The 26,747-nt window shown below is 36.2% G+C and overlaps 1 protein-coding gene across 5 annotated transcripts in view; it reads right to left on the bottom strand.

Annotated features, from left to right (window-relative positions):
- The window catches only part of LOC150088570 (uncharacterized), a 453,076-nt gene that overhangs the window by 341,675 nt on the left and 84,654 nt on the right, over nt 1-26,747 (bottom strand). For all 5 annotated transcript variants that reach the window (XR_016546740.1, XM_090369575.1, XM_090369576.1 and 2 more), the window contains exons 4-6: nt 24,144-24,419; nt 12,398-12,492; nt 382-757 (exon numbers count right to left, since the gene is read on the bottom strand). Coding sequence is in view for 4 of the 5 variants with exons in the window: in XM_090369575.1 (XP_090225701.1) it covers nt 382-757; nt 12,398-12,492; nt 24,144-24,419 (747 nt within the window). In the remaining variant the exon portion in view is untranslated. The remainder of the gene's footprint in view (nt 1-381; nt 758-12,397; nt 12,493-24,143; nt 24,420-26,747) is intronic.

Genomic DNA, 26,747 nt, shown 5'->3' with positions numbered 1-26,747 from the left:
TAGAAATAGTGTTGGTCCTTAAGTTTTGCACACCAGTGTACGTACATTATCTCCCAATGACGACTTATAACGCCCTTCTTGTCGCTTATTTATGACTTGCAAAACATCTGTTTATACCTATTCTAGTTATTACTTGAATTTTAAGTTTTCTGGTTGATTTATTTTTTCATTTGGAGTCTTGAACTGTCCCGGTTAATCCAATACTGGTAAATCTAGAGTCTGCTGTACTTTCTTGTCCAAACTTTACACAAACACCTTTATGAACAAACTGATTAAAACAGCACATAATTTCGCGTCTGCACGAAACATATATAAATACAAATTTTATTTTTTATCATTTTTATGCAAAAAAAAAACACTTCTAAAGTCTATTCCACTTACTTCTAAAGCTATTTGCAACTCCTTAACTTCTTTATCTTTATCAACAATTCTTCTTTCAGCATTCTCAAAGCTCATTTGACAAGCATCTTTATCTTTCTTAAACTTATCTAATTCTACATTTCCTCTATTGATGTCTTGTTTTAGAAGTGCCAATTTATTTTCTGCTTCTTTCAGTTTTATGTGAGAATTATTTAGCTGCTGTTCAAAGGTAGACTTTTCATTACTGATGCATTCCTTTAAAGAAGTAATTTGTTTTTGTAGATCCTCCTTAACTTTTTGCATTGCAGCTTCCCTTTTCTGATACTGATTGCAAGCTTCATGAGTTTCTTCTAACTCTTTCTGAAGCCGACTCACCTCTTGGTCATTCTTTTCTATCCTTATGAAAAGAAAGAGATTAAACATAATTAATAGTTAAAAGTTAACTATTCTAAGATCTTTAATGTGCTGTCTTTAATGCTGATTATTTTAATGACTAATACATTTTTAAAGTACTTCATTTAATAGACTATCATATATTTATTGTAACTGACTTGTAATGAATAATGGAATTAAATAAAAAAGGCTATTTATATTATGAATTAATTTAAAACATGCATGATCCACTGTGAATGGAGTAGTCAAAATTAAAAGGTAATAATTAATAATTTATAATATTAATATCTCCTTTGAGAAAAGAACAAACTTTTGCATTAGTTCCGAGTTGATGATTAAAACAAGAGGCTTTCAAACATCATCCTCACCTAGTCTGAAAGCCTGACAGTAAGGTGTGAAATATAAACTGCTACCTATGATGCATACACCCAGTTTCCGTAAGTATTATGAAAAAAATTTGATATGGTTAATTAAACTACTAACTAAAAGTTTAATAAAGCACACTTGAACATGAAATACTTAATTACTTTAGTAGTATGAAAAGGACAAAGTGAGGCAATTAAATCAAACAGACCCAATAACTAAACAAAACTGACACTGTTTCTAATTTCCATGATGAAATTTGAAATAGCTAAATTAAAGAAATTTGATTGAATACTAGTATTGTAGTGGTAAATGATGGTACAAATAATAATCATCTAGTTTATTTAAAAAAACTTTTCTCTGTGGTGTGTTTATCTCCCAGTTATTCCAATTATCTGAGGCAGATTGAAGTCGCACATAAGACTGGGATATAAATGCACCACGGAGAAAAGTATTCTTTGTGGTGTGTTTAACAACTAATACTACGTCAATACAGTATTAGTTGTATTAAACATAGAATCAGACATAGTATTAGTTGTCCTAATCAGGAATTTGAATTCAGCCATTTTATTGACAAAACTCCTAACATTACTCTAGACACAGTTAAAACTAAGTGTTCTTCTATAGTTTACTACCCTGACACGCCTTTTGAAGTTATTTTGACTTGTTATCCTAGTTTTATCTTCCTACTCATTTGAAATGTTGCTACCCTCAGGACATCTTGTCAACATCAACTGTTGCAGCAACAGAAATTGAGGTGAGTGTAAGAATTATTTTGACTCATATCACCAGCTAAATGCAGAGCTATATTATACTTCTGCCTCTTCCTAAGTATCAATTTGGTTAGACAACAGTATCTCTTAACAAATCCACGCTTGTGACTGCAGTTTAATCACATTCCTGTCTAGACAGCTCTGCATTACTTCTTTAACCAGTAACTCCATTATTTTCCCTGGAACAGAAGTCAAGATAACAGGTCTGAAATTACTCAAGTCACCTTTGATCCCCTTTGTGAAGGAAACATTTGTACATTTCAGGTCCACAGGGACCTCCCCTAAATTCAATGATGCTCTCATAATCATGGCTAATAGGTTTGCTTGCTTCTTTTGCTGCCCCCTTTAACATAATTGGATAGATCGTCCACTCCCAGGTGCCTGTTGTTCATTTAGCTTCAACAATCTCTTCCACCTTCTTCTCAGTTATCACAAAATCATTCAACTACGTGTTAGAATCTGGCACACTTCAAGCATCTCCATTTCTAAAAAATTGCTCTTGTATCAAAATAGGTGCAAAATACCTATTCAGTTTGTCACCAACCAGAGTAGCTTCATCAACTGTTAAACCATTTGTATCTAGTGGACCAATGTGATTCATCCCCTTCCTTCCTTCCTTCTAATGTTTATATAAGTAAAGAAGTCTTTGCTACGTTTGTTTGCATTCTGTCAGAGACCTCTCGTAATCTGCCTTAGCTTGTCTAATCACCTTTGTAACCTGATTGCAGACTAGTTTATATCTATTTTAGGCATCTGTATCACCTGATAATTTATATATATCCTATGCATTTTTCTTCTCTTCCACAAGTCTTATGTTCACCTGACATCCATTTAGGTCTAAGACTTGAACATTATCTCTTAATGGGTATAAAAAGCCTAGTAGCTTCTATGATTTAGTTTCTGAATGCTTCCCTTTTAGAATTTGCTTCTGACAACTTCATCAATTGGTCACACTATATAGAATGAAAAACATACAATTACAGTTATCATTATGAAAGCAAAAGCCCTCCCCACTTGCCAAAGTTCAGAATTAACAGTACTTATTGGAGTTGGCAGAATGACAGAGACAACAGATGATTTTGGCAGAAAGAGAGGGGCAACAAATGAATGACAGAATGAGGCAGAAAGATTTAAGCCAGAGGAGATCAAAAAGAGGCAATTCCAAATTAGGAAGTCTCTGACAAGGAATACTAAAGTGGATATACACAAAAGTACTGCCTCTGAAGCAAAAGGAATCATACAAAGGAAAAGAATCACACAGTGAATGATAAGGGAAACTGAGATGAGTAGTGGCTCAAGCAACCAATATCATTTCTTATCTTCTGGTAAGACTGCTCTCTTCTCCTCATAAACAGACATGTTTGGAATGATTGTATTGCTGCCGTGCACTTCTCGGCCTTTTGGCTAAATCAAAGTGTGCCTTGGTGTCATGTATAGAACTATACTGCTTCGGGTATACTGTTTCGTTAACTTTTTTTTTTTTTTTTTTTGCATTTAGTATAATGTCAAGACAAACAGATTCTCTGATGGGGGCTGCCTAGGTGCAATAAATAATTTAGGGAATTGGAATGATATTTTTAGGAAAAGGAGGAAACTGTAATCAGTTTTGTTTGTTGTTTGTTATTTGGTTTTTAGGAGCATTAGCAACTAAGGCCATATTGCTCCGGGATATGCGGTGGTCATTCCCTGACCTTTCCACATCCTCCGTATTTGGTGGTGACGGGCTCGAACTCCAGTCTAATCAAGAAGCGTGTGCTACGCACTGCTGCTCCTTCCCACCTGGCTACGGAGGCGCCAATCAGTTTTGTAAAATGGAAATTTATTGGTAACATCTGTACTGAGAGGAGGGTGTCAGCTTGAACCAAAGGTAAGGAAAGTTCCAAAGGGGACTGCCCTAGAAGGGAAATGGGGAGAAGAAACAAAAGGAGGGAAATGAGAAATTAACATTTGAAACTTGCTGTTCACCCTCATAGTATAGAATAAGGAAAAAGCCTCTACATTTGCCTGCTCGCATACGGCAAAACAAAAATATCTTGGTGTCTTAAGCAGAACAGAAACCTCTGAGAGGCTTCTGTTCTGTTAAGGCCCCACCAAGGTTAGTATTACTATTAATAGTGGCAAATAATGCAAATTTATAACAGCATCAGCCAAAAAAAAAAAAAACAGAATGTCCACATCTTCTGCCCATTGCCTCTAATAATTTGTCTACTGCTTCCTTCATTCATTCAAACTATCCACTTGTACAAAAAAAAGATGGAAGTTTATGCCGACAATCAATTACTCTCTGGCTGAAAGCAATTTTTGCATATCTACCCTGAAGTCATCCTTTATCAAGTTATGTTTATATCCTCTGATTTGTGTTGTATGAGGAGGGGTAAAGATGTCACCAGCATTTAATTTACTCAATCCATTTAAAGCCTTAAATCCTTCAATCAGACCTCCTCACATATGCCTACTTACCAAGCACTGCAATTTGCAGAGCAGAAGTCTTTCATGATAGAATACCTTTTTATATGCTTGACTAATCTTGCTGGTATTCTCTGCACCTGTTCCAAAAGTTCCACACCCTTCTTAAAATGTAGCTTCCAGACCTGTATTCAGTACTCAAGATGCAGCCTAACAATTGCTTTATACAATGGGATAAGCACATACTTGTCCTTTCTGGAAAAATTTCTGTATATCGTTGAGAGAGAATCCTATCAGCTGTCCTAGCAACCTTTCTCCACTGCTCAAAGAACTTCATACTGGAATATACAATTACCCCAGCTCTCTTTCAATCTCCACCACCTTAGTGTGATAACACCCAACTCTTATGTTATTCTGGGATTATTGCTGTCCATATGCAGCACCTTGCATTTAGCAATGTTAAATGCAACGTATTGCATATGACAGCAGTAATTATCAGGTTGTTACATATCTGGTCACATAGCACCTACAAGAACCCAATTTTAAAAACTTGATAGTGCACTCACATTTGTGAAATTTCTTTGATTTTTTCTGAAACTAAAATCTATCTAGTTTTAAATCCCAAAATACCTTATAATATTCACTTATAATATTCACAGCAGTTATTTTTTAAAAAATCACATCTATTTCAATGAATCAAAGGTTGAAACTTGACAGTATTTTATGGAAATTTAAAAATCAAGCAGCTGCTAAAGGATTCTTCCATCATTAACTGGATTTTTCCATTAAAATGTGCTATTAAGTCAAATATACATCCAAGAAAGATTACAATACAGTGGGCAAGAAACAATATGTGTAATACACACTTTATTTTTGCATGCAACAGAAGGTAAGGTGGATGTGGTGTTTTTTTTTTGTTTGAGACCAATTTTTGTCAGTCTATAACACAGATGCTAACATATATAACCTTTGAAGGGTGCATACTTACACAGTTCATAAAAATCTACCATGAGTGGCACTCAGTATCTTCCTTGTGTGAAACTAAACGGCCTGAAGATTTCTGATTTTTAAGGCAGATTCCAATACAAAGGTTCAAGGAAAATTTTTAATAGGAGAAATCAAGGAAAGATCTCATAACAATAAAAATTTCAAAAAATAATTCATTACTTTACTTTTTTTTTTTTTTTTTTTTTTTTTTGTGCACAGAAATGCAAGATGGATACAAAATTTGATTTGGCCCCAGTTTTTGTCAACATGTAATCTTTGAAGTTTTCTTACTAGATCAAGTAAACAGAAGATTACTAAACATTATATAATCTGTTTTTCAAAAAACACTCCATTACGAGTAGCATTCACCATTTGCACCAAATGAAAATTTCCTATTTCTACTTGACACTAATTTTTATTAGTCTTAATTTTAGTTTCAAATAAATAACTTTCTTTGAAATTTTCTTATTATGTCAAATAAAGATGTTATAACAACACAGATTTCATCCTTCGTTATGAATAATGGCACTTTTTTGCATGCAATATAGGGCAAACAATTTTTTTTTTTTTTTTTGATAATTTTTGAGTTTATATTGCTGTTGCCAAAAAATAATTTTTTATTGACAAAATACTTTCTAATAGGCAAACAAGAAAGCTTCGATGATGATACCTTTTCAAATAAAGAATTATAAATAGTGTGGAAATTCCTTTTATTTATTTTCTTTTTTTGTATGCAATGAAAATCAAAAAGTTCCAATGTGTTTTCAATAAAAATATACACACAACTTCGCAAAAAAGAAAAAAAAAAAAAAAAGGAAAAACAAAAAATGAAGATTAAAACAAATATACAGAAAAAAGAATAAAACCTGAATAAAAAATGCATTCTAGCAATACAAAACAATCAACAATATCAATGCCAATGATGTAGCTACTAATTCAATTCCTAAAGGCCATAATTTTGAGCACCCTACCCTGAGAACTGTGGTACAAGGAAAAGAAAAGACTGAAGCATTTCTCATACAATCAAATCCAGGATCCACTGCTGTTCTTTTTTTTTTGTTGTTTTTTTTTTTTTTAATACATTAAATTTATTTTTATATGCAGAGAAGTTTCTTAAGATTAGTAAAAAATCTTAAGAAAGCCGGAGTTCTCAGCTTTCGATTCCCTTGTGCATCAAATTGGTTATGTCTCCATGAGTGTTATTTGTTATTTTTGGTTTTTAGGAGCATTAGCAACTAAGGCCATATTGGGATATGGGATATGCGGTGATCATTCCCTGACCTTTCCGCATCCTCCATATTTGGTGGTGACGGGCTCAAACCCCGGTCTAATCAAGAAGCGTGTGCTACACACTGCTGCTCCTTCCCACCTGGCTACAGAGGCACCTTCACCGTGAGTGAAAGAATTAATTAAAAGCATTCTACTCAAAAGACTGAGGTAATCTCTTACTCTTTAAAATAAGAAACTTAAACTAAATATATTTTCCAGGAATGTTGTTGTAAAAACTAGGACTTAAAAGAACAAATAATACATACAGTGGATTCCAGTTATTTGGGCCACTGGTTATCGGGGAAGCCATTTATTTGGAACAAATCTTAAAGAACAAAACCTATCGAGAAAACAGACAGGGTTACAAAGCTTAATTGGGACAGCATACCATTTAATCGAGGCAGGAGACCACAGCACTCGAGATTACCCTACAACTGTCTCCGACTATACCATGTGGTCTGGTCTAATTTTTGGAGGTCACACCCATAAAACAATAAAAACAATTAGTCCACTGTTTATTGGGCTTTTCTGTTAGGTGCAATCTATTATAAATGGATAGTAAACTCTATCGTATTGAATTTGAATTTGTGATAATACTGACAGATGGAACTCTGAGTTATTATGGTGATATGTTTACCCTTCAATAAAATCTGCAATCATATAAACAAAATAAATTTTCAGAATCTTCTTTTCATTTCTATTTTTTAAGCTTCATAACTTGTTACTCCGTTCTCACTTGCACATATCGTGTTACTTGCAATTTGTGTGTGCCATGTTCTTTGTTATTGATTGCTTATTTTATTTTTTTTTTTTTTCTGTTTTAAATTTTAACCTTCCCCCACAAAGGTTAGTGAACAGAAATATCAACTAGTTAGTATGTACATATTACAGTACATATTAAGCTATGCAAGTAAACAAATTTATTTTTATTTTGCTAACCTGTGGAAAATATTCTTCGATTTTCATATCATTTTAATTTTTTATTGGTAAGATAAAGTGTAAATTTGTACTTAATATATCTTTACTTTTATAGCCTGTGGATAATATTCCTCCTATTTTCGCTAATTAGAATCACTGTTTAATAGAATTAAAATTCAATTCACAAAGACCGGCACTTACTACATATCGTATAGTGAATGGTACTTTACTATGGTGAGTCCATCGTAATATGACTTGGTCATACAGAAAATCAATTGTAAAGCTGCATTTTTAACTATTTATGTGAAACTTCACATAACTGGGGCAGCCACTTAATCAGCCAAAATGCAATAGTCCCAATGTGTCCCAAATAACCAGAATCCACCGTATATAAAAATTTTAAAAATTATTTTAAACTAGTCTCTTCAGCAGCTTTATTATTTGATTCTAAATTGTTCTTGGTTATTGCCTGTGCTTTTTGTTTTCTAAATTTAATTTATTTTAAATGGTCACTACACTTCTGTCCTCTCATTATATATCTTTATTGGTTTTTTTTTTTGATACTATTACACTTTAAATATGTATTCCAATGGAATCATTTATTTTTTACTCAGTCCTTGTACATTTTATTGCTACTTTTATTATTATATGGCCTATTATTTAAGAATTATTTTGTCTGTTCATAAGTTTAAATTATTTACTTGGTTCTTCAATTTGGTATTCATTATGTAACTGATATATATTTTACTTTAGTAATAGTAGAGGCATATGATGCAAGAAAGCAAGCTTATGTGGCATCAGCCAAAAACAAAAAAAAAAACATTTCGCACATCCAATCCCTCTAAATGTTTGTCCAGTCCATCCTCGAATTCATTTGAGCTATCAACTTCCACAAAGACAAATGGAAGTTTGTTCCAGCAATCAACTACCCAATGGCTAAAAGCAATTTCTGCACATATATTCTAAAACTCTTTCCTCAATTAGAATTTATGCCTCCTCAGATTCGCCCCTTCATTCCCCTCGACAATCTTGTTGCCCTTCTCTGTATTTGCTGAAGCAACTCTACATCCTTCCTACAATGAGGCCTTCAGACCTGTACAGAGTACTCAAGTCGTAGCCTGACCACTGCCTTATAAAAAGAGATAATCACCTCCTTTTTCCTGCAGAAAAATTTCTGTATATCATTGACAATACTCCGTGACCTGCTCTTGGCAGCCTGTCTACACTGCTCAGAAAACTTCATATCTGACTGCACAATTACCCAGATATGAAGTCAGATATGATATTTATTACGATTAAATTAAATAATTATGATTAATTAAATTATAAACCAATCTTGGAAAACAGAAACATCTATCCAGGCATTTTTATTATTTCTTGGTTTTTTGACTTACCAATAATGTCTTTTGCATTATCTACAACCCTAAATGCAGTACCACACAGTTGGTACATTTCTCTGGGATTACTTTTATCCATATGCAGTACTTTGCATTTGTCAATGTTAAATTTCAATTGCCACTTCTCAGCCCATCTGTTCTAGATCCTGTTGCAGTAGCACACTGCCACTACTGTCATTAACAACCCTGTAAACCTTTGTATCATATGAGAACTTGGACATTAAGCCTCATATACCTTCACCAATATCATTGATAAATATACAAAACAAACAGTAGGCCCAACACTGAAATCAGATTTTCCCCTAAGAGACAAGACTTTCCCTTAATGTTTGTTAACTTATATTTTCTGCCTTTTTAAGGAGAAACTGTTGGACTGTAAACTTTTTAGTTTACAGTGCAACAGGTTTTGGGGTTTGTTTAACATTATGACGACCTCTTTACTTTCTTGGCAGTATAACTCCTGCAGCCATTCAAATAAATAGCTTTAGCACTTGTCTGGCTGACTAACAAAATTAGCATTAGTAGAGGCATATGATGCAAGAAAGCAAGCTTATGCAGCATCAGCCAAATAAAAAAAAAAAAAAAAAAAACACATATCCATTCCCTCTAAACATTTGTCCAGTTCCTCCTTGAATTCATTTAAGCTATCAACTTCCACAATGACAGATGGAAGCTTGTTCCAGCAATCAACAACCCGCTCGCTAAAGGCAAATTTCCACACATCTATTCTATAACTGTCTTTCCTCAATTTGAATTTATGCCCCCTCAGGTTCATAATCTGAGAAAGAGGAAGAATCCCAACAGAACTGAGCCTGCTCAACCCATTCAAGGCCTCATACACCTCAATCAGATCACCTCACAGGTGTCTAGTCTCCAGATGCTGCAATTTGCAGAACTTAAGCATTTCTTGATAAGACCACTCCTTCATTCCCCTCACCAATCTTGTTGCCCTTCTCTGTACTCACTCAAGCAACTATACATGCTTCCTAAAATGAAGCCTCCAGACCTGTACATTGCCTTCTACAAAGGGATAATCACCTCCTTTTCCCTACTAGCAAAATTCCTGGATATCGTGGACAATATCCTATTATCTGCTCAGAAACTTCTTATCTGACTGCACAATTACTCCCAGGTCTTTTTCATTTTCTACCACCCAAAGTTGGTACATTACTCTGGGGTTACTTCTACCCATATGCAGTACTTTGCATTTGTCAATGTTAAACTTCAGTTGCCACTTCTCAGCCCATCTGCTCAACTTTTCTAGATCCTGTTGCAGTAGCACACTGCCATTATCAACCCTGTCAACCTTCATATCATCTGCAAACTTTGACATTAAGCCAAATATACCTTCATTAATATTATTGATAAATATACAAAACAACAGTGGGCCCAACACCATGTCCACAAAGAGAGCAGCATCCATTGATTACCACTCTGTCTTTTCCCACTCAAATACCCTTTTATCCATTGTAACAACTTGCCCTTAATACTATACTGCTCCAATTTGTACAGTAGTCTTCCATATGCAGCAATGTCAAAAGCTTTCCTGAAATCCAAGTATATGATATCAAAATTATTTTTTGCACCCAATTCCTTTGTAACCAAATCATAGTATCCAATAAAATTTGTCAGATGAGACTTTCCCCTTAACAAACCCATGATATGTCTGAATTGTTACAGCAGTTTTGTCTAGATGATCCTGCAATGCATCTTTCACAAGCGACTCCATTATTCTCCCCGGAACAGAAGTTAAAGTAAATGGTCTGTAATCACCTCTAGATCCCCCTTTGTGAATTGGCAATACATTTGCACATCTTCAGTACATGGAAACTTCCCCTGAATCCAAGGATGCTCTCATAATTATGGCTAAGATTTGCTTACTACTTTTGCCACCTCGTTTAATATATCTGGATAGATCCCTTCCATCCCAGATGTCTTTCTTATTTTTAACTTCAACAATTTCTCCTCACTTTGCTCTTAGCTACTACAAAATCCTTTAGGTCCCTGTAAGAGTTTGATAAACTTCTGGCATTCTCCTCGTGTGAATGAAGATGCAAATGCTCATTCAGTTGGTCTGCCACCTGAGCAGAATCATCAACAGTTGAACCATTGATATCAATTGAACCAATCTGATTCATCCCCTTCCTTCTAGAGTTTACATAAGTAAAGAAGTCTTTGCTGTTCCTCTTTGCATACTTTGCCAAAGAGTTCTAGTAATCTGCCTTTGCTTGCCTGACCTGCTTTGCGACCACTACAGACTAGCGTATATATACCATAGGCTTCTGTGTCTGCTGATAATTTATATGCACCCCATGCACTTTTATTCTCTGCCACAAGTCTCATTAGTTCATCTGACATCCATTTAGGCCTAAACCTTGAAAAGTATTTCTTAGTTGGTATGAAAAGCCTAATAGCTTTCAAGATAACTTCCTTGAATGCTTCCCATTTAGAATTTGCTGTTGGTAACATCATCAGTTCATCCCACTATACAGAATTCTGAGACCACTGTAGTCACCTCTATGAAACAAAATCCCTTCTCTTTACCCCTGATGATAGTTACGTCTTTAAGTAAATCCCACTCAGTACACTGTGATCAGTAGCAACTAGTGGTTGCTTTATCTGAAAATTCTTAATGCATGAATAAATCACTGCTGGTAACCCGATCAAGCGTATTACTCTCTCTGGTTGCCTCTCTAACATGCTGCTGTAGAAAACAATCATTCAGCAAATCCACAAAAGTCTTTATGGTGCATGAGTGACCAATTTACAAATTCCGTCATTATCTGGAATCCCATCTGTCGGTCATGATATCGCAGCTGCAATCTGAAGAGTTAGGGATTCACAGCCAACATTTCTTCATTTTCTTTCTTCTTTCTTTTCTGTTTATTTTATATGTGATATTTCACTATTTATACCTCAGCTTATTCAGATGGTTCTGGTGATTCAACATTCTGTTAATCAATTTAATGTAATTTTTTGACCTTTCTGTTTTTACTTATTAGGATTCCAACAGCATTTGGCATGTTGTTCTCTATTGAAAATGTGGTATTTTATTTTAATCTAGTCTCTTCAGTAGCTTTATTATTTGATTTTAAATTTCTCTTTGTTATTGCCTGTTATTTTGGTTTCTAAATTTAATTTATTTTCATGGTCTCTACACTTCTGTCTTCTCATTATATCTTTCAGTTTTATTTCTTCTGTACTATCATATTTTATATATATAAACCACAACAACTTTTCTCCTGCAAAACTATGAGAGAGAAAGTAATGGAACAGAAAAGAAATGACCACCAAACCTTGAATGTTTGTTTTTCTATCAAGATGGTGTTCCATATAACAAGACTATTTTTAACAAACACTAAACATTAGGGAACGTGAATAAAATATTCTACCCGCACAGTTCATTTCACATAATTCATGGTTACTAAGTTTGAAAACGCATAAATGGAAAAAACTCTATATAATATTATTAAATAAAGCACTTAAATCATCTCATCAATTAAAATTGTGAAAATGAAGAAGTGGACATACTCTGATTCTAACCCTCCACACATATTTTTGAGCTGCACATTTTCCTCTTGAAGCTGGTTTACAATCTGTTTTTCTTCACTAATACCATTTTGTGCCTACAGTAGTAAACATGATACATATATTCACAATCATTAAATTTATTTACTTTTATTTGTAATTTTACAAATTACATGAGTTTCTTAACAAATAGTTAGCAGTTGTATTTTTGAAATGTAGTTGAAATATTTCCCCATGTTTATAAAATATCTTTAGAAAATTCAAACATACACAGAGACAAAGAGGAGGAAGCAAGCCCTGAAATGTATTCACTCTCCCAGGTGAGCAAAGGCAGTAAAGGGTTTGCTTTTGTCACTAGAACACTAAAAATGATAAATAAATATAAAATTTCATAGCAGAACATAATTTCAACAGTTTTATCAGAAATAAAAGGGTATTCTGATTTATAACAAAAAATATATAATTTTTTATTTAATATTAATATCAATTTATCTGCACTAAAAAAAAAATTTATTTACAAGGATATTAATGGTCAAGAGGAATTAAAAAAAAAAGTTAAGTAGCGCACACATTGAATTAATATCAGAGGCATTTAAAAGTTGTGGCTACTTATAGGTTTTGGATAATAAACATATGGATTAACTCAATAGTTCCAAGTTCTCAATAATGAAGAGGTTTTGGTTTTTTTTTTTTTTTTAGGAGCATTAGCAACTAAGGCCATATTGCTCCAGGATACCTTCTTGATTAGACCAGGGTTCAAGCCCGTGACAGGCTCGAACCCCCGGTATAACCAAGAAGCGTGTGCTACACACTGCTGCTCCTTCCCACCTGGCTACGAAGGCGGCCAATGTGAAGAGGATCTTATACTTTTGCTCATTTGCTATTTAGAAACAACTCCACTACAAGGTATAAATTAAAAAACCATGCCAGCCTGAGAAGTGAAACATTGTATAAGTAAGGAGCATATGTTATGTTTCTTTTCTTCTTCTTCTTTTTACAAGATAGAATTGTCCTCACAACAGTAGTCTGCTCAGCACTTGTTCACTATAGTGGTCTGTATATTTTGATACCCTCTCCAGAGTTGTGCTTTGTTCCCTCAGAATAGCACAATTCATTCCAAATGCTCTGAGAGCAGTTATCTATTGGCAGATATTTAGGCATTTAAGACTCCATTGAAAGAAAAAATTCAATGCTCTTCAATTCAATATGGAAATCAACTGTAATTCACAGTGTATGCCTTCAAAAGTGTGTTCTTTTATTTCACTATTAAAAATTGACTTTTAACCAATAGTGTAATTAAGGAAAAGACGACTGAATTGTTGGCTAGACTGGAAATACCACAAAGCATTTCCAATTCGTGACAAGGTAAAACTTTTAAAATGTCTGTTTATTGCCTAAAGGGTAATTGTGCCCATAAGTAATATGAATAATATCTGTATTAATTTTCTGTAGCTGTTTCTACTGATACAAGTTTCCTGTCCACAGCCACAAAATGACAGTCACATGCAGCATTTCTCGCATATTACAAAAATATATCCTTTATATGTCCTCCTGTCCAGCAATGTTAAGGGAAAGGAAATGTCCTTTCCCTAAAGTTCATTGAAGTGCTGTTTATAAAACTTCACTTTAGGAACTGTCATTTCCTGACTGAGAGTTGCTTCTAACTACACACTGCAAAGCAGCCTTGCTTGGTAAAGCTGTTTCTTTTGATTTCCAGTTAGTTCTGCTTTATGTATTGCTTATGTGCATTTTGATTTTAGTTTACCATGTAAGTACAGTAGAGCATTAGTTATCCTGAATAACTGACATCAGACCACTTCCAGATAACCAAATTTTCTGGATAAAGAATGTAAGGTAAGATTAAATAAATTTAATCCTACGTTACGATTAAATTAAATAATTATGATTAATTAAATTATAAACCAACCTTGGAAAACAGAAATATCTATCCAGGCATTTTTATTATTTTTATACAAAACAGGAAAATTAGAAAGATTTTTAAATGCTCTTGGTTTTTTGACTTACCAATAATGAGCACGGACAATCTGTGCATCCCAGTAACATTTGTACGCATAGCAATTGTAACTCGCACTTTTCTCATCTCAAAACTTGGTACAGGAATTTCTCTTTTAGTGGCTAGATATTTTTCTTGGTAATGCTTTCTATAATAAGCCCGTCTCATCAACATTATAAACATTTTCGTTCTCGTAATTTGATATAACTGAAGCAAACTTACTTTTCAAAGGATACTGCTGCCGATTCATCTGCAGAAAGTTTCTCATCTTGAATATCTAGTTCACATATACAGTGTCTCAGTTTAAAGTTTTTCATCCAACCCGTGCTTACCTTAAAATCTTTATTACCTCTTAATTTTCCATTAAAATCTAATGCTCCTCCACACAACAGCGGGCCAGACACTGGTTCACCTAAACTTCACTTCTGAAGAAACCACAAATTAAGTGCACTCTCTAAACGGCATTTTCAAGTTTCAACATAGTCTTTTTCCTGCTAGATCCTCCTTCATTATCCATAATCGACACAAATTCTGTTATAGTATTGGAAATCTTCTTGATGTCATAATTGTTGAAGTCCCCAAATTAAATTCTGGAGAGATTTCCTAAATTTTCACCTTTTCTAATTCTATTATTAATATCTATTTTTTGTTGCAATGTTAAAACTACACGTTTTCTTTTCATTCACATTTTACAGTAAAAAATTGAGAAAAATAATAAATCACAGTTTCGGGCCGATCTTATTCTTATTGACTCTGAATAAAGTATTTCTGATCATCATTTTAGAGTCAATCTGTTTATAGCGTTCCAATTTTAGTTTATCCTTTCTCGCAAATATGGGTCATAGAGTATCCATATCTCCCTCAGCATACATCTCTAAGATGGTTTTATCACTGTTGGTGTGTCATCGATTTCCATATCTGCTTTGATTTCCAAGTCTTACAAGGGTTAGGGCAGGAGCTGGCAACCTTTTTTGAGTGAAGAGCTATTTTTGATCTAATTAAAAAAAAAAAGAAAATCCAAAGAGCCGCACCTCAGCTCAAGCTGGGAGGTGGGGGGGGAGAGTTTTTTAAAAAAATGGAATAGTGGGAAGGTGCTTTTTTAAAAATATATATATTTTGAAATATTATTACTGAAAAAAATGTAACAAACATCCAATTAGATACGAATTGATGTGACTTTTGCTCCTGAACTTCTTGAGTGAGTCTCTCAACATCGGGCGAATATGCTGTAATTTTCATCATTAAACATGCTGAGAGACTTGCACTGTTCAGACCATTTCTTGATTTATTTTTAATATAGTTCATGTTTGAAAATACTGCCTGCAGAAATTCATCAAACCAAAAACTGAGAGAAGTCCAAACACAAATATTTTCAAATTTGTATACATGCCCAGTAAGCTACTCCAAGCATTGAACACAATTTGGCCTTGCTTTTTCAACTCATCTATCACTGTCCATTTGTATAGAATTGCAAGGGCAGCCTTTTGCCTCTCTAAATCCTCAATTTCAGTTTTAAGGCATTTTAGTCTTGCACTACACATGTCCATGATTTTTAAGTCCTCTAACTCCATTTCAAATTGTGCTTCATGTGGGCTAAAAGTTAAAGAGCCGCAGTTACCCAACTCCTGGGTTAGGGTTTCTCAGACTCTCAGAATCTGAACACAATAGATTAATAGTTGGCAGTACTGTGAGTGGGGTATTATTTGCTTGGTCTTTGACATGTTCTTTAGGGGACTGTTGTGGACTCGCCAGAACAGCACAAGCCCAGTCGGAAATGGATATAGCTGGTGGTATGGATACTTCAGTTTGAGTTCCTTCCGATATGTATTTGGGTACAGCGAGTAAAACTTGTTTCCTTACTTCTTGGTAAGTCACTTTGTGTTCTATTTTATACTTTTGTATTTTCTTTCCTGTTTTCCAGACTTTTGAGAAAGCTGGATGGTTACCCTTACAATTTGGACATACTGGTGTTTGTGCTGTGCAGTCTGTATGTATGTGTGTGTGTGTGTTCCTTGGATCAACAGTTGGGGCACACTGAATCCCTTCTACATGGCCAAATTTTTGGAACTTGAAGCACCTGAGAGGATTAGGGATAAAAGGTTGGATATGGCAGTTCAAGTATCTAGCCTCAACTGTAGCTGGAAGGGTTCGTGTTGAAAAGGTCAGTAGAACACTATGTTGGAATGCAGTGTTCTACTGACTAATTCCTCTTCAGAAACATTTATCAAGTCCCATTCAGACAGCACACCTTTAGTTTGTTTGTTTGTTTGTTTGTTTGTTTGTTTGTTTGGGGATTTTTTTGGCGCATGGGCATCTATGGCCATAATGCGCCATACATAGGTTAGTATTTATGCTATTTCTTTATGGATCGAGAGTCAGGAAACTGATTGTTGACTAGCTAAAGGAGGTGGTATACATTGATTGCTTTGAGAAAGTTAAAAATCTTTGAGACATCTGTTTTATTGCCCAAAAGTGAACTAAGCGTTAGTGGTTCTTCAGTTGTGGCTGGATTGAAGTGATTCTGGCGTTCTATTGCAAATTTTGTGCATTCCACAAGGATATGTTTCACTGAAAGCACTGTTTTACAGTGATCACACTGGGGGTGAATCTCCCCTCTTAAAAGGTAACCATGAGTAATATTAGTGTGACCTATTCAGAGACGAGCTAGTATTACCTCCTGTTGTCGAATTGCACTGAGGCTTGAAGGCCATTGTTCAAGATTTGGCTTGATACTTCGAAGCTTATTTTCAAGTTGGTTTTGCCATGTTGATTGCCACTGGTACATGCATTTTTCCTGTATTATTCGTCTATAATCTTGATGTGGAACTCTCCACTGTACATCAGGTGGTAAGTCGGCCGCTTTTGCGGCATTGTCAGCTAATTCATTTCCTGGAATTCCCAATGTCCTGGGACCCAACAGAAATGTATGGTTCTTCCAAGCTCAGATAAGGTATATAAAGAGTTTGTTATTTCTTTTACGACTGGGTGGGTGATGTTCATGGTGTTTTCCAGGGCTTGAAGTGCACTTAGAGAATCAGAGAAAATTATACTGTTTTCAATATTGGAGGTCTCGATATGCTTCAGTGCAACCTGAATTGCCAATAATTTGGCAGAAAATATACTGAACTCATGTGGCAGTTGGTAGGCCAATGTTATGTTTGGGAAAACTGCGGCGATTCCAACGTGGGTGTCATTCTTTGACCCATCTGTATGAACTACAACAAAGTTTGGAAACTGCTCCACCACTGCAAGGTACAATTGCAAGAAATTTTCTTTATGTAGTGCAGATTTATCCCATTTATTAAGGTATTTATCACATAAAGGTGGAGTAATGCTCCACGGAGCAAGGAATAGTGGAGGGGTATTTGAGATATTATCAAAACTCAGATTAAGTTCTTCTAGAAGATGTCTTATTCTTATACCTAACGGTCGGTTAGCAGTAGGGCGGTTATGGTATAACCTGCTGTGTTGGGGGGTGAAAAGTAATTCCCAATTTGGGTGTTCAGGCATAGATCTTATTTTATATGCACGGCGTAATATAAGTTGTTGCCTTCTGATAGAGAGAGGGGATTCGTGAGCTTCGGCATATAGACTATGTATTGGAGACGTGCGATATGCTCCTAGAGCAATGCATATTGCACTATGATGGAGAGGATCAAGCCAGCGAAGGACACTAGGCCTTGCTGAGCTATACACTGGTGCCCCATAGTCAAGTTTTGATCTTATTAAAGATCTGTATAACCGTAATAAGGTAAGGCAATCAGCTCCCCACTTTGTTGCTGAGAGAACCCGGATGATATTTAATTTTTGTTGGCAGGATGTTCTTAGTCTTTTAATATGTTCCAGGAATGTAAGTTTATGATCTAAGGTGATTCCTAAGAATCGTATGCTGGGTTGAACTGCTATTGGTTGTCCCTTCAGTTGTAGTTCCGGGTGTGGGTGCAATTTACGTTGTCGGCAAAAATGGATGCACAACGTTTTTTGAGAACAAAGCTGAAAACCATTGGTTTGTGCCCATGTACTGATCCTATTTATTGTCCCTTGTAACTGTCTCTCGATCGTATTCATGTTTTTTGCATGGCAAGAAATACTAAGGTCATCTACGAACAGTGCCTTATCGATAGTGTTTGGAAGTTGTTCAGCAATGGTGTTTATCGCAATTATAAAGAGTGTAGCACTAAGTACAGAGCCCTGGGGAACTCCTTCTTCTTGAAAAAATAGTTCCGACAGTGAAGTTTTAAATCGAACCTGGAAAGTTCGCTTGTCTAGGAAGTTGTGTATGAAAATCGGGAGATGGCCCCGAAGTCCATGGCGGTGTAATTCACCGAGTATTCCATACTTCCACGTGGAATCATAGGCCTTGCTGATGTCAAAGCAAACCATTACATGGTGTTCCAATCTAAGGAATGCATTCCGAATGGAATTCTCTAGTTTTACTAGTATATCTAGTGTTGATCTGTTCTGTCGAATGCTGAATTGTGCAGAATGTATGAGATTGAAATTTTCCAGGTACCATATGAGTCGACGGTTCACCATCTTTTCCAGAATTTTGCAAAGGCAACTGGTCAAAGCAATGGGTCTATAGCTAGTAGGGTTTGTCGGGTCTTTTCCTGGTTTAAGGAATGCAAGGACTGTAGCGTGGTGCCATTGTTTAGGGAATGTGTCTTCCCGGTAGAGCCTATTGAACAGATCAAGAAGTTACTGCAGTGATTCAGCACTTAGTTCCTGTATCATCGAATAATGGATATTATCTGGTCCTACAGCACTACGCCTAGATGTTGACAAGGTTCTATGTAGTTCGTGGATAGTGAATGGTAAGTTATATTGTTCTTCTGCTTTTGAAGAAAAGTTTAACTTTTGTTTTTCTGAATTTGCTTTGAATCTTCTGGTATGTAAGGCTGGTATGTAACTTTCTGTTGCTGATGTTTTGGCAAAAGTTTCCCCTAGTATATTGGCAATTTGGGTAGGGTCAGAAATGATCTGCCCTCTCCATTTCATGATAGGCTGAGGTGTCGTTTGATATTTACCACTCATTTTCCTGATTGTTTTCCAAATTTTATGTGTGGGAGTTGCTTGATTGATGGTTGAAGTGAAGCAAATCCAAGCGGCCTTTTTATTACTGCGTCTAACATACCTCGCTCTTGCTCTAACGTGTTTAAACTGAATGAGATTAGCTGTGGTTGGATAGCGCCTAAAAGTATTCCAAGCTTTATTTTGGTCTCTTTTTGCTGCACGGCATTCGTCATTCCACCATATTTTTGGGTGTTCGGGTAATTTTGAGGAGGATTTTGGTATAGCTTGTCCTGCTGCGTGTAGTATAGTTTTTGTGACATACTAAACCGCTTCCCTGGTTGGGGATTTTTGTATAATTTCAGGGTCCAGTTTAGCTAATTTTTTATACATCTCCCAGTCTGCTTTATCAATTAGCCACCGAGGAATTCTAGTAAGTTGATAAGAGGGTTTATTTAGTAATTCAATTGTAATGGGAAAGTGATCACTATGCAGTGGATCACTGTTTGCCGTCCACTTTAGAGTAGGATACAAAGTTGTAGAACAGATAGACAAATCTATTGCAGTATATGTTCCAGAAGGAAGGTGAACATAAGTAGGTGACCTGTCATTTAGAAGGAGAAGGTTGTTATCGTCTAAACATTTTTCAATTAGTTTTCCTTTTTGGTCGATATTGTTGTTACCCCATAGTGTGTGATGACCATTTAAGTCTCCCAGAATGAGGAAAGGTGTGGGGAGTTGAGCTATGAGGTTGTTTAGATCATTTTGTTGGATGGAAAAGCTTGGTGGAATATATAAGGAGCAGATTGTAATATGGATGTCAGCAGCTACACGGACCGCTACTGCCTCAAGCGGAGAGTTCAGTAAGACCTGTTTGACAGGAACATATGGGTTTGTTATAACAGCTACACCACCATGTGCAGTATTTTGATTGGTTCTATCTTTTCTAAAGATATTGTAATAAGACAGTTTTGGTGTGTCTTGAGGTTTGAGATACGTCTCTTGGAGGCAGAGACATATTGGTGTGTATTTAGAGGTAAGGTCGTACAGGTCATTAATATTGGCACGGAAACCACGACAGTTCCATTGAATTATTGTGTTCATTGTTTATCTCTAGTTAGACTTTCCAAGCGTTTTCTTGGTGCTGAGGTTCTCTGTTTTTCACTCTTGTTTTTGTCTTTCTTTCGAAAGTAGGGCCTTTCTGTTTCCATGTCTTCTTCAACAAAAATGTGTAGGACCGGGTCATCTAGGGGTATTTCCTTAGTATCCATTTCCTGTTGGTGACCAGAAGTTACGATTTGTTTTTCTTTGCGTCCTTCGTCTGGGGAGTGGAGATTTTCGATTGGTATAGAAACTGGCGTATTGACTGCCTGAGTTTGAGTTGCATTGTAAGTGTTTTTACGTAGTTCGAGAAAGACTCTTTTGGGGGTACTGTTAGTTCAGTTTGTGATGCGGTTGATTGGAATTTTTTTGGTGATTTGAGCATACGTAGATCTATTTGCAAGGGTTGGTGGTGAGACGTTTCGCTTTGCTTCTTGATAGGACACATTATGACTGGTTTTATAAACCTGAATAAGTTCCTCAGTTTTCCAGCGATCGCATGTTCTAGCGTAAGTGGGATGATCTTTTTTGCAGTTTGGGCATATCGGTTGGAGAGCAGTACAGGCTTCGCAGTTGTGTTCAACTGACCTGCACTCTGCACAAGCAGGAGTTCCCCGGCAAGTGTCTGGGAATGTCCGTACTTCTGACATCGGAAACACCGTAGTGGGTTTGGAATATAAGGTCTGACATTACAGACCAGATATCCAGCCTTAATGGATGCCTGGGCGATGTGGTGTATTAAAGGTCAGAATGAGATTGCGTGTAGGAGTCAGAACTCCTTTTCTGGTGGAAATTCTCTTGACCTGTATAACGCCTTCTTCTTTAAGTTCTTCAAGCATCTCCTCTTCGGACACATCTATTAAATCCCAGTCAGAGATCACTCCTTTAGAGGTGTTCAGTGATCTATGGGGTGTCACAGTAACTGGTATTCCAGCAAAGAGATTAATATTCAAGAGCCGCTCTGAGTGTTTACTATTAGAGGTCTCAATCAGAATATCTCCTGACCTAAGTCTTTTTACAGACTTAGGAGCTCCAGCTCTGATTTCTAATTCCTTTTGTATTCTAAATGGCAAGATTTTGCCAATTGCATTTTCACCAGTTGAGTGCATGATCAGGAAAGCTGGAGAAGGATAGATGTCAGAGTCAGTTTTCTGCCGTTTTGAAGTTCCTGCAATAGAACTATCTTTCTTTTTTGATGTCTGGGGTGCGTCTGGCAGCCCAGATAAGTCAGAGTTTGATTTACTCATGACGTGCTCTTTTTGGCCCCAGGAGATTCTTTTTCTCCCAGGTTACCAGCCCCGTCACGTGGAGGCAAGAGCGGTGCCACCTAGTGACCCAAGCGAAGAGAAGGTTAGTATTAACGAAAAATAAAAAAGGGGGTTAAAGAAAGGTACTTTCCTTTCTGGGTTATATAATTTCAAAGATCAATTTAATTATAATGCTCAAGAGTTAACAGACTTGCAAAACTCAGGAGAAACGTATTTACAGTAAAGCGTATCAGATAATCACTATGAAAAGGCGCTGTGGTCACTAATATCGCTTGGCACTCGGGGCCGTACACCTTTAGAGGAATTTAGGGTGGCATGTGAAATTACTATGACAGTAATACCTGCAAGTTTGATATTCGGTGTAGGGCTTCAGAGTGTTTACCCTTTGTAGTCTCTATAAGAGAATCTCCACAGCGGAGTCTTTTCACCATTTGAGGTGATGCAGCAGCATTCTCGAGATACTTCTGAATAAGAAATGGAGAAAGTGCACCTATCAGTTGACTTGTTTGGGAATGTATTATTAAAAACAGCGGCGATTCCTTTTTGGATCCTTCTGTTCATTGTCTCTTGGGATGGACTGTGTCAAAGTCAGTTTGGTCTGTCCTTGAAGAAATTGAGCCGAGACTCAACAGATGCATAATGTTCTTCGTGTCCATGAAGACCTTAGCAGATTAACTTTCTGCAAGGCTATCGACCTTGCCACGGGGAGGCTGGAGCAATGCCTGGAGTGACCAAGCAAAGATTAGGAGTTAGTATAAAACTATGAAAAATAAAGAAAGGTTACTTTCCTTTCTTGCTCCTTACCAGCACTTTTGATACCAGAACTGCTACTAAATAAAAGGATTCCTTAAGGAAAGGAACGTAAAAGAAAACTAGCATTCGTTTTGTCGAATATCACAGTGACATCTCTGAGAAATCGCTCAGTCACAAATCGACTGGCACCCAGGGGCCAAAAGTTATGCAGGTTCTTTGGCACCAGCATGGTGCCAAAGGGCCTCCATAAGAACCTAGCAGCAATAGGCCTCCCAGAGAACACTTAACATGGCACTCCAGAAAGCCACAATTATGAACATCCGTTGGATAGCAAGCGATGTTTCTTGACAAACAGTAATAACAATAATAATAGTAACCAGACCCAACCAACCACCTCATGCACTTTGGTACTATTGCCCTTCATGGGGTGGAAAAAATCCCATAAAGGAGAAAGAGTTTTATAATAATAAAGACTAACGATGACCAAGAGCTGCCATTGAGACCTAACCATAGCCCGAGAAGCAGAGAGGATCTTGCCTGACCTTACTGAACAGAAGGCGACGGCGATTAAAACTTGCAGAATTATTTCCGGGAAAACACAGCACCAATCTACCACAGCATAAGAAAGATAGACAAAGACACGCACAGCACAACCTTAACAAGGAGATCCAACTCACACAAACAAAAGAAAGTGTGTAAATGGAAGACACTACAATAACCTCCATCAAGACTACATAGATAAGATGGCTTACAAAGCATGGCTGATGAGTAGGAGGCTCTTCCCTGAGATGGAAGGATTCATGTTCACCATCCGAGGATCCACATCACCAAGGACCCTGGACTGACAGATAACACAGACAATGCTACCTGCATTGCTGACGTGTGTGTCAAAGCATACCATATTACAAGTACAAACCTCGGGTCATATTATAGACCCCCTACTCACAAACTATATTGGGACCATGCCATAATAACACACATCAAAAAGAAGGAAATGGCTATCTACCTGCCTGATCAACATAACAATGCCCAACATCAGCAACCACCAGAAAACCTACAAGGAAAAGATCATGAAATAAACAGACCTAAGACAGGAAGTCAAAGAAATGTGACATATGAACAAAGTAATTACCATCCTGATCATAGTGTTAACCATCAGTATGGTACCAAAGAGCCTCCATAAGAACCTAGCAGCAATAGGCTTCTCAGAGAACACCTACACAGAACTCCAGAAAGCCACGATGCTGAGCACCTGTAGGATAATAAGAGAATTCCTTGGCCAACAGTAATAATAGTAACTGGACACAATCAATCACAAATAGCACAAGGATTTTGATGTCCATCACAGGGCAGAAAAAAAAATCCCATAAAGGAGGAAAGATTTTTTTTTTTAATACTGATAAAATATTAACCTAAAATCACAAAAAAAGTAAATAAACTTGCAATAAAGATGGACGGACCTGAAATACCTTTGAAACCACCTAAAAATCAGTGGTTCTCCGACTTTACGATCTCTAAGATCCTCCCCACCCCCTTAAAACTTTATGTAGCTGGCCATAATAATAATAACAATGCACAAAAAATATGAGAGAAAAATTGTTACCTGTTCTAGATTATTTTGTAGTAATGAAATTTCGTTTAAATATTGCTCTTGTGATTGCTTCAAATGGCTTTGGAGGGCTTGAATATCTTGCTGCTGTTGAGACAATTTTTCTTTTAATATTCTCTCTGCAGAGCTTGCTCGAGTTTTCTCTTGTGTTATTTCCTGGCGTAGTTCTTTCAACTTTGCATTGGTAGACTGAGTTTGTTTCTGTTCCAATTCCAATGCCTGTTCTTTTTCTTGAAGCTGTTTCTTCAACAATGCCATAGGATCTTTTTTCTGAATAAGAAAAATTTATTAATTCTAATAATTCATTAAAAAAAAATCATTTTTAAAAGAAAGTTACAAAAAGTGCTTATGTATACAGGTGGTCCTCAATTTACGTCGGGGTTAGGTTCCTGGGAGGACAAGCGTAAATGGAACCCTTTATATAATGGAGTCAATTGGAAATCACAGCGTTAGGTTCCGGGCACAAAAAATTTTACCTGCCACTTTGCATCAATTGTTTTATTTTTAGCATTCTTCATAGTTGTAGTAATAGTCGATGGAGGCATATTCATAGCCCTACACACATTAGGGTGGCTTTCATCAGATTCTATCCTCTGTTAATTGAATACTGGTCATTCATATGACCAGGATTCAATTAACTACTTTTACCAGACATGGCGTGTCTTTATTCTATTAAATTAAAAACTTTATAACATGATTTATTAACAGGACAATTAATAAAAAAAATGTTAGCATAATAAATTTTCAACAAGTGTAAATAGCGTAAACAACAACCAACTGAATGATTCACCGCATGGACCTTTACTACCCGCATCCACGAGTGGTTACTTTGAGGGCGGGAATCTTTCTCATCTCTGATACAAATGCGCTAATTGGCTCAGATTGTCCTAAATCACGTGAGCAGTGCTGACGATTTTAAACTTTAAATTTATAAAAAAATTGCAAAAATAAATAAATAAAAATGGCATTGTGGTTGGTGATCGGCGCTATTGTGAATCAGTGCAAAACAAGGGCTACCTGTATTTACATATTTTTTATACATAAAATGACAGCCAAAAAAGTGAATCATAAAGCAAATGCAAATGACATCGCTAAGAAGCCAAGAGAAGTTCCTGCTCTAGAACAAGATTAAAAGTAATTTAAATCATTTGCAAAAGTAAAAAGGGCTGCTCGTATTGGGAGTATAGAAATTTTTTATAGTCCTCTAAAGAAAATGTGTTTTGTCAAAATTTTTGTTACATTTCTTTCATTAAAAAATTCCATATTAGCAGCAATTTACCTTTGTCATTTTTTTTCAAAGTACTGCTTGATATACAATACACACAATTAAAATTACGGTGAAGAAAAGAACGCCTGCACGAGAAGCACGCAAAAGTTTGATGAAATTTACTGGTAAAAGTACTTTGCTGTAATGGCATTTGTATTGTTGCTTGCTCAGTAAACATACAGTGGGTGTTATCGGTCAGGAGTAGAAATTGAATCCCACTGGAGATTGAAACCCTCCCAAAGTGGAGGGGGTAACCTGACCTTTTTTTTTCTTTAGGTGGACTAGTGGATAAGTCGTTTATTAAGAAAAAAAAAAAAAAAAAAAAAAGGCAAAGGAAGCCCACATGATAAGCACAGCAAACTTCCAAAAGATTTACCGGTGAAACTATGTACAAACATTTTTTACGACGCCAGAACTTCCAATATGACTCTGTTCGTGATTCAATTAGTGATTCTAAAGAAAAAAAAGGTCAGGTTACCCCCCCCACCTCCACTTCGGGAGAGTTTCAAGTTCCCGTGGGATTCAACTTCTACTCCAGACCAATAACACCCACCATCTGTTTACCAGGCGAGCAACAATACAAATGCCATTACGGCAAAGTACTTTTACCAGTAAATTTCGTCGAACTTTTGCGTGCTTCTCGTGCAGGCTTTCTTTACCTCAGCCAAAATTACTTATATGGGGAGGGGGCTGAAAAGTTTTTAGCCCAATATAGATCAAAGGTTTTCGTGAAAGACAATACTGCAAAGTTCACAGAAACTTTCAGGTTTGTAACTACATTCTTCTCCTTTACTTTGTAGAAGAAAAAGAGAAATTCACTTCAATATGATACAACAACACTTTCGTATGACACTCTCCAGAAATTAAAACAAATATCAAATTAATGCAAAGTGATTACAGTAATAAAATAAATTAACAATTAAAAAAATAAATTTAAAAATAATAAATTTTAACATAAATTTTGAGAAACTACTTTCCTTCCTGAAGCTGACGGGGCTTTTTGACCATATTATTATTATTAACAGCATATGGTTCAAGGAAGCCTAAGGCTTATGATGCCAAAGCCAAAAAAAAAAAAAAAGTATGAATTACCCTGTGAGAGAGAGAGAGAGAGAGAGAGAGAGAGAGAGAGAGAGAGAGAAATAGAGAGCAAGAGTCAGAAGTAGAAGGGAATCACCAAGAAAGAGAAGAATGATGATATTCAGTTCAGGACTCTGGGTGCGGCAAGCCCATACTCACCAGATGCGAGTCCCTGGGGTAAATATGTCTTGGATCACAGGAATAGAAATAATGCGGAGTATGTGTGAGCCAGAATCTTAAATAGAGATTAT

The sequence above is a fragment of the Mastigoproctus giganteus genome, chromosome 3, assembly GCF_048544385.1.
Source record: "Mastigoproctus giganteus isolate SK-2022 chromosome 3, ASM4854438v1, whole genome shotgun sequence".
NCBI classification, from domain to species: domain Eukaryota; kingdom Metazoa; phylum Arthropoda; class Arachnida; order Uropygi; family Thelyphonidae; genus Mastigoproctus; species Mastigoproctus giganteus.
This window is presented reverse-complemented; position numbering and strand designations above follow the sequence as displayed.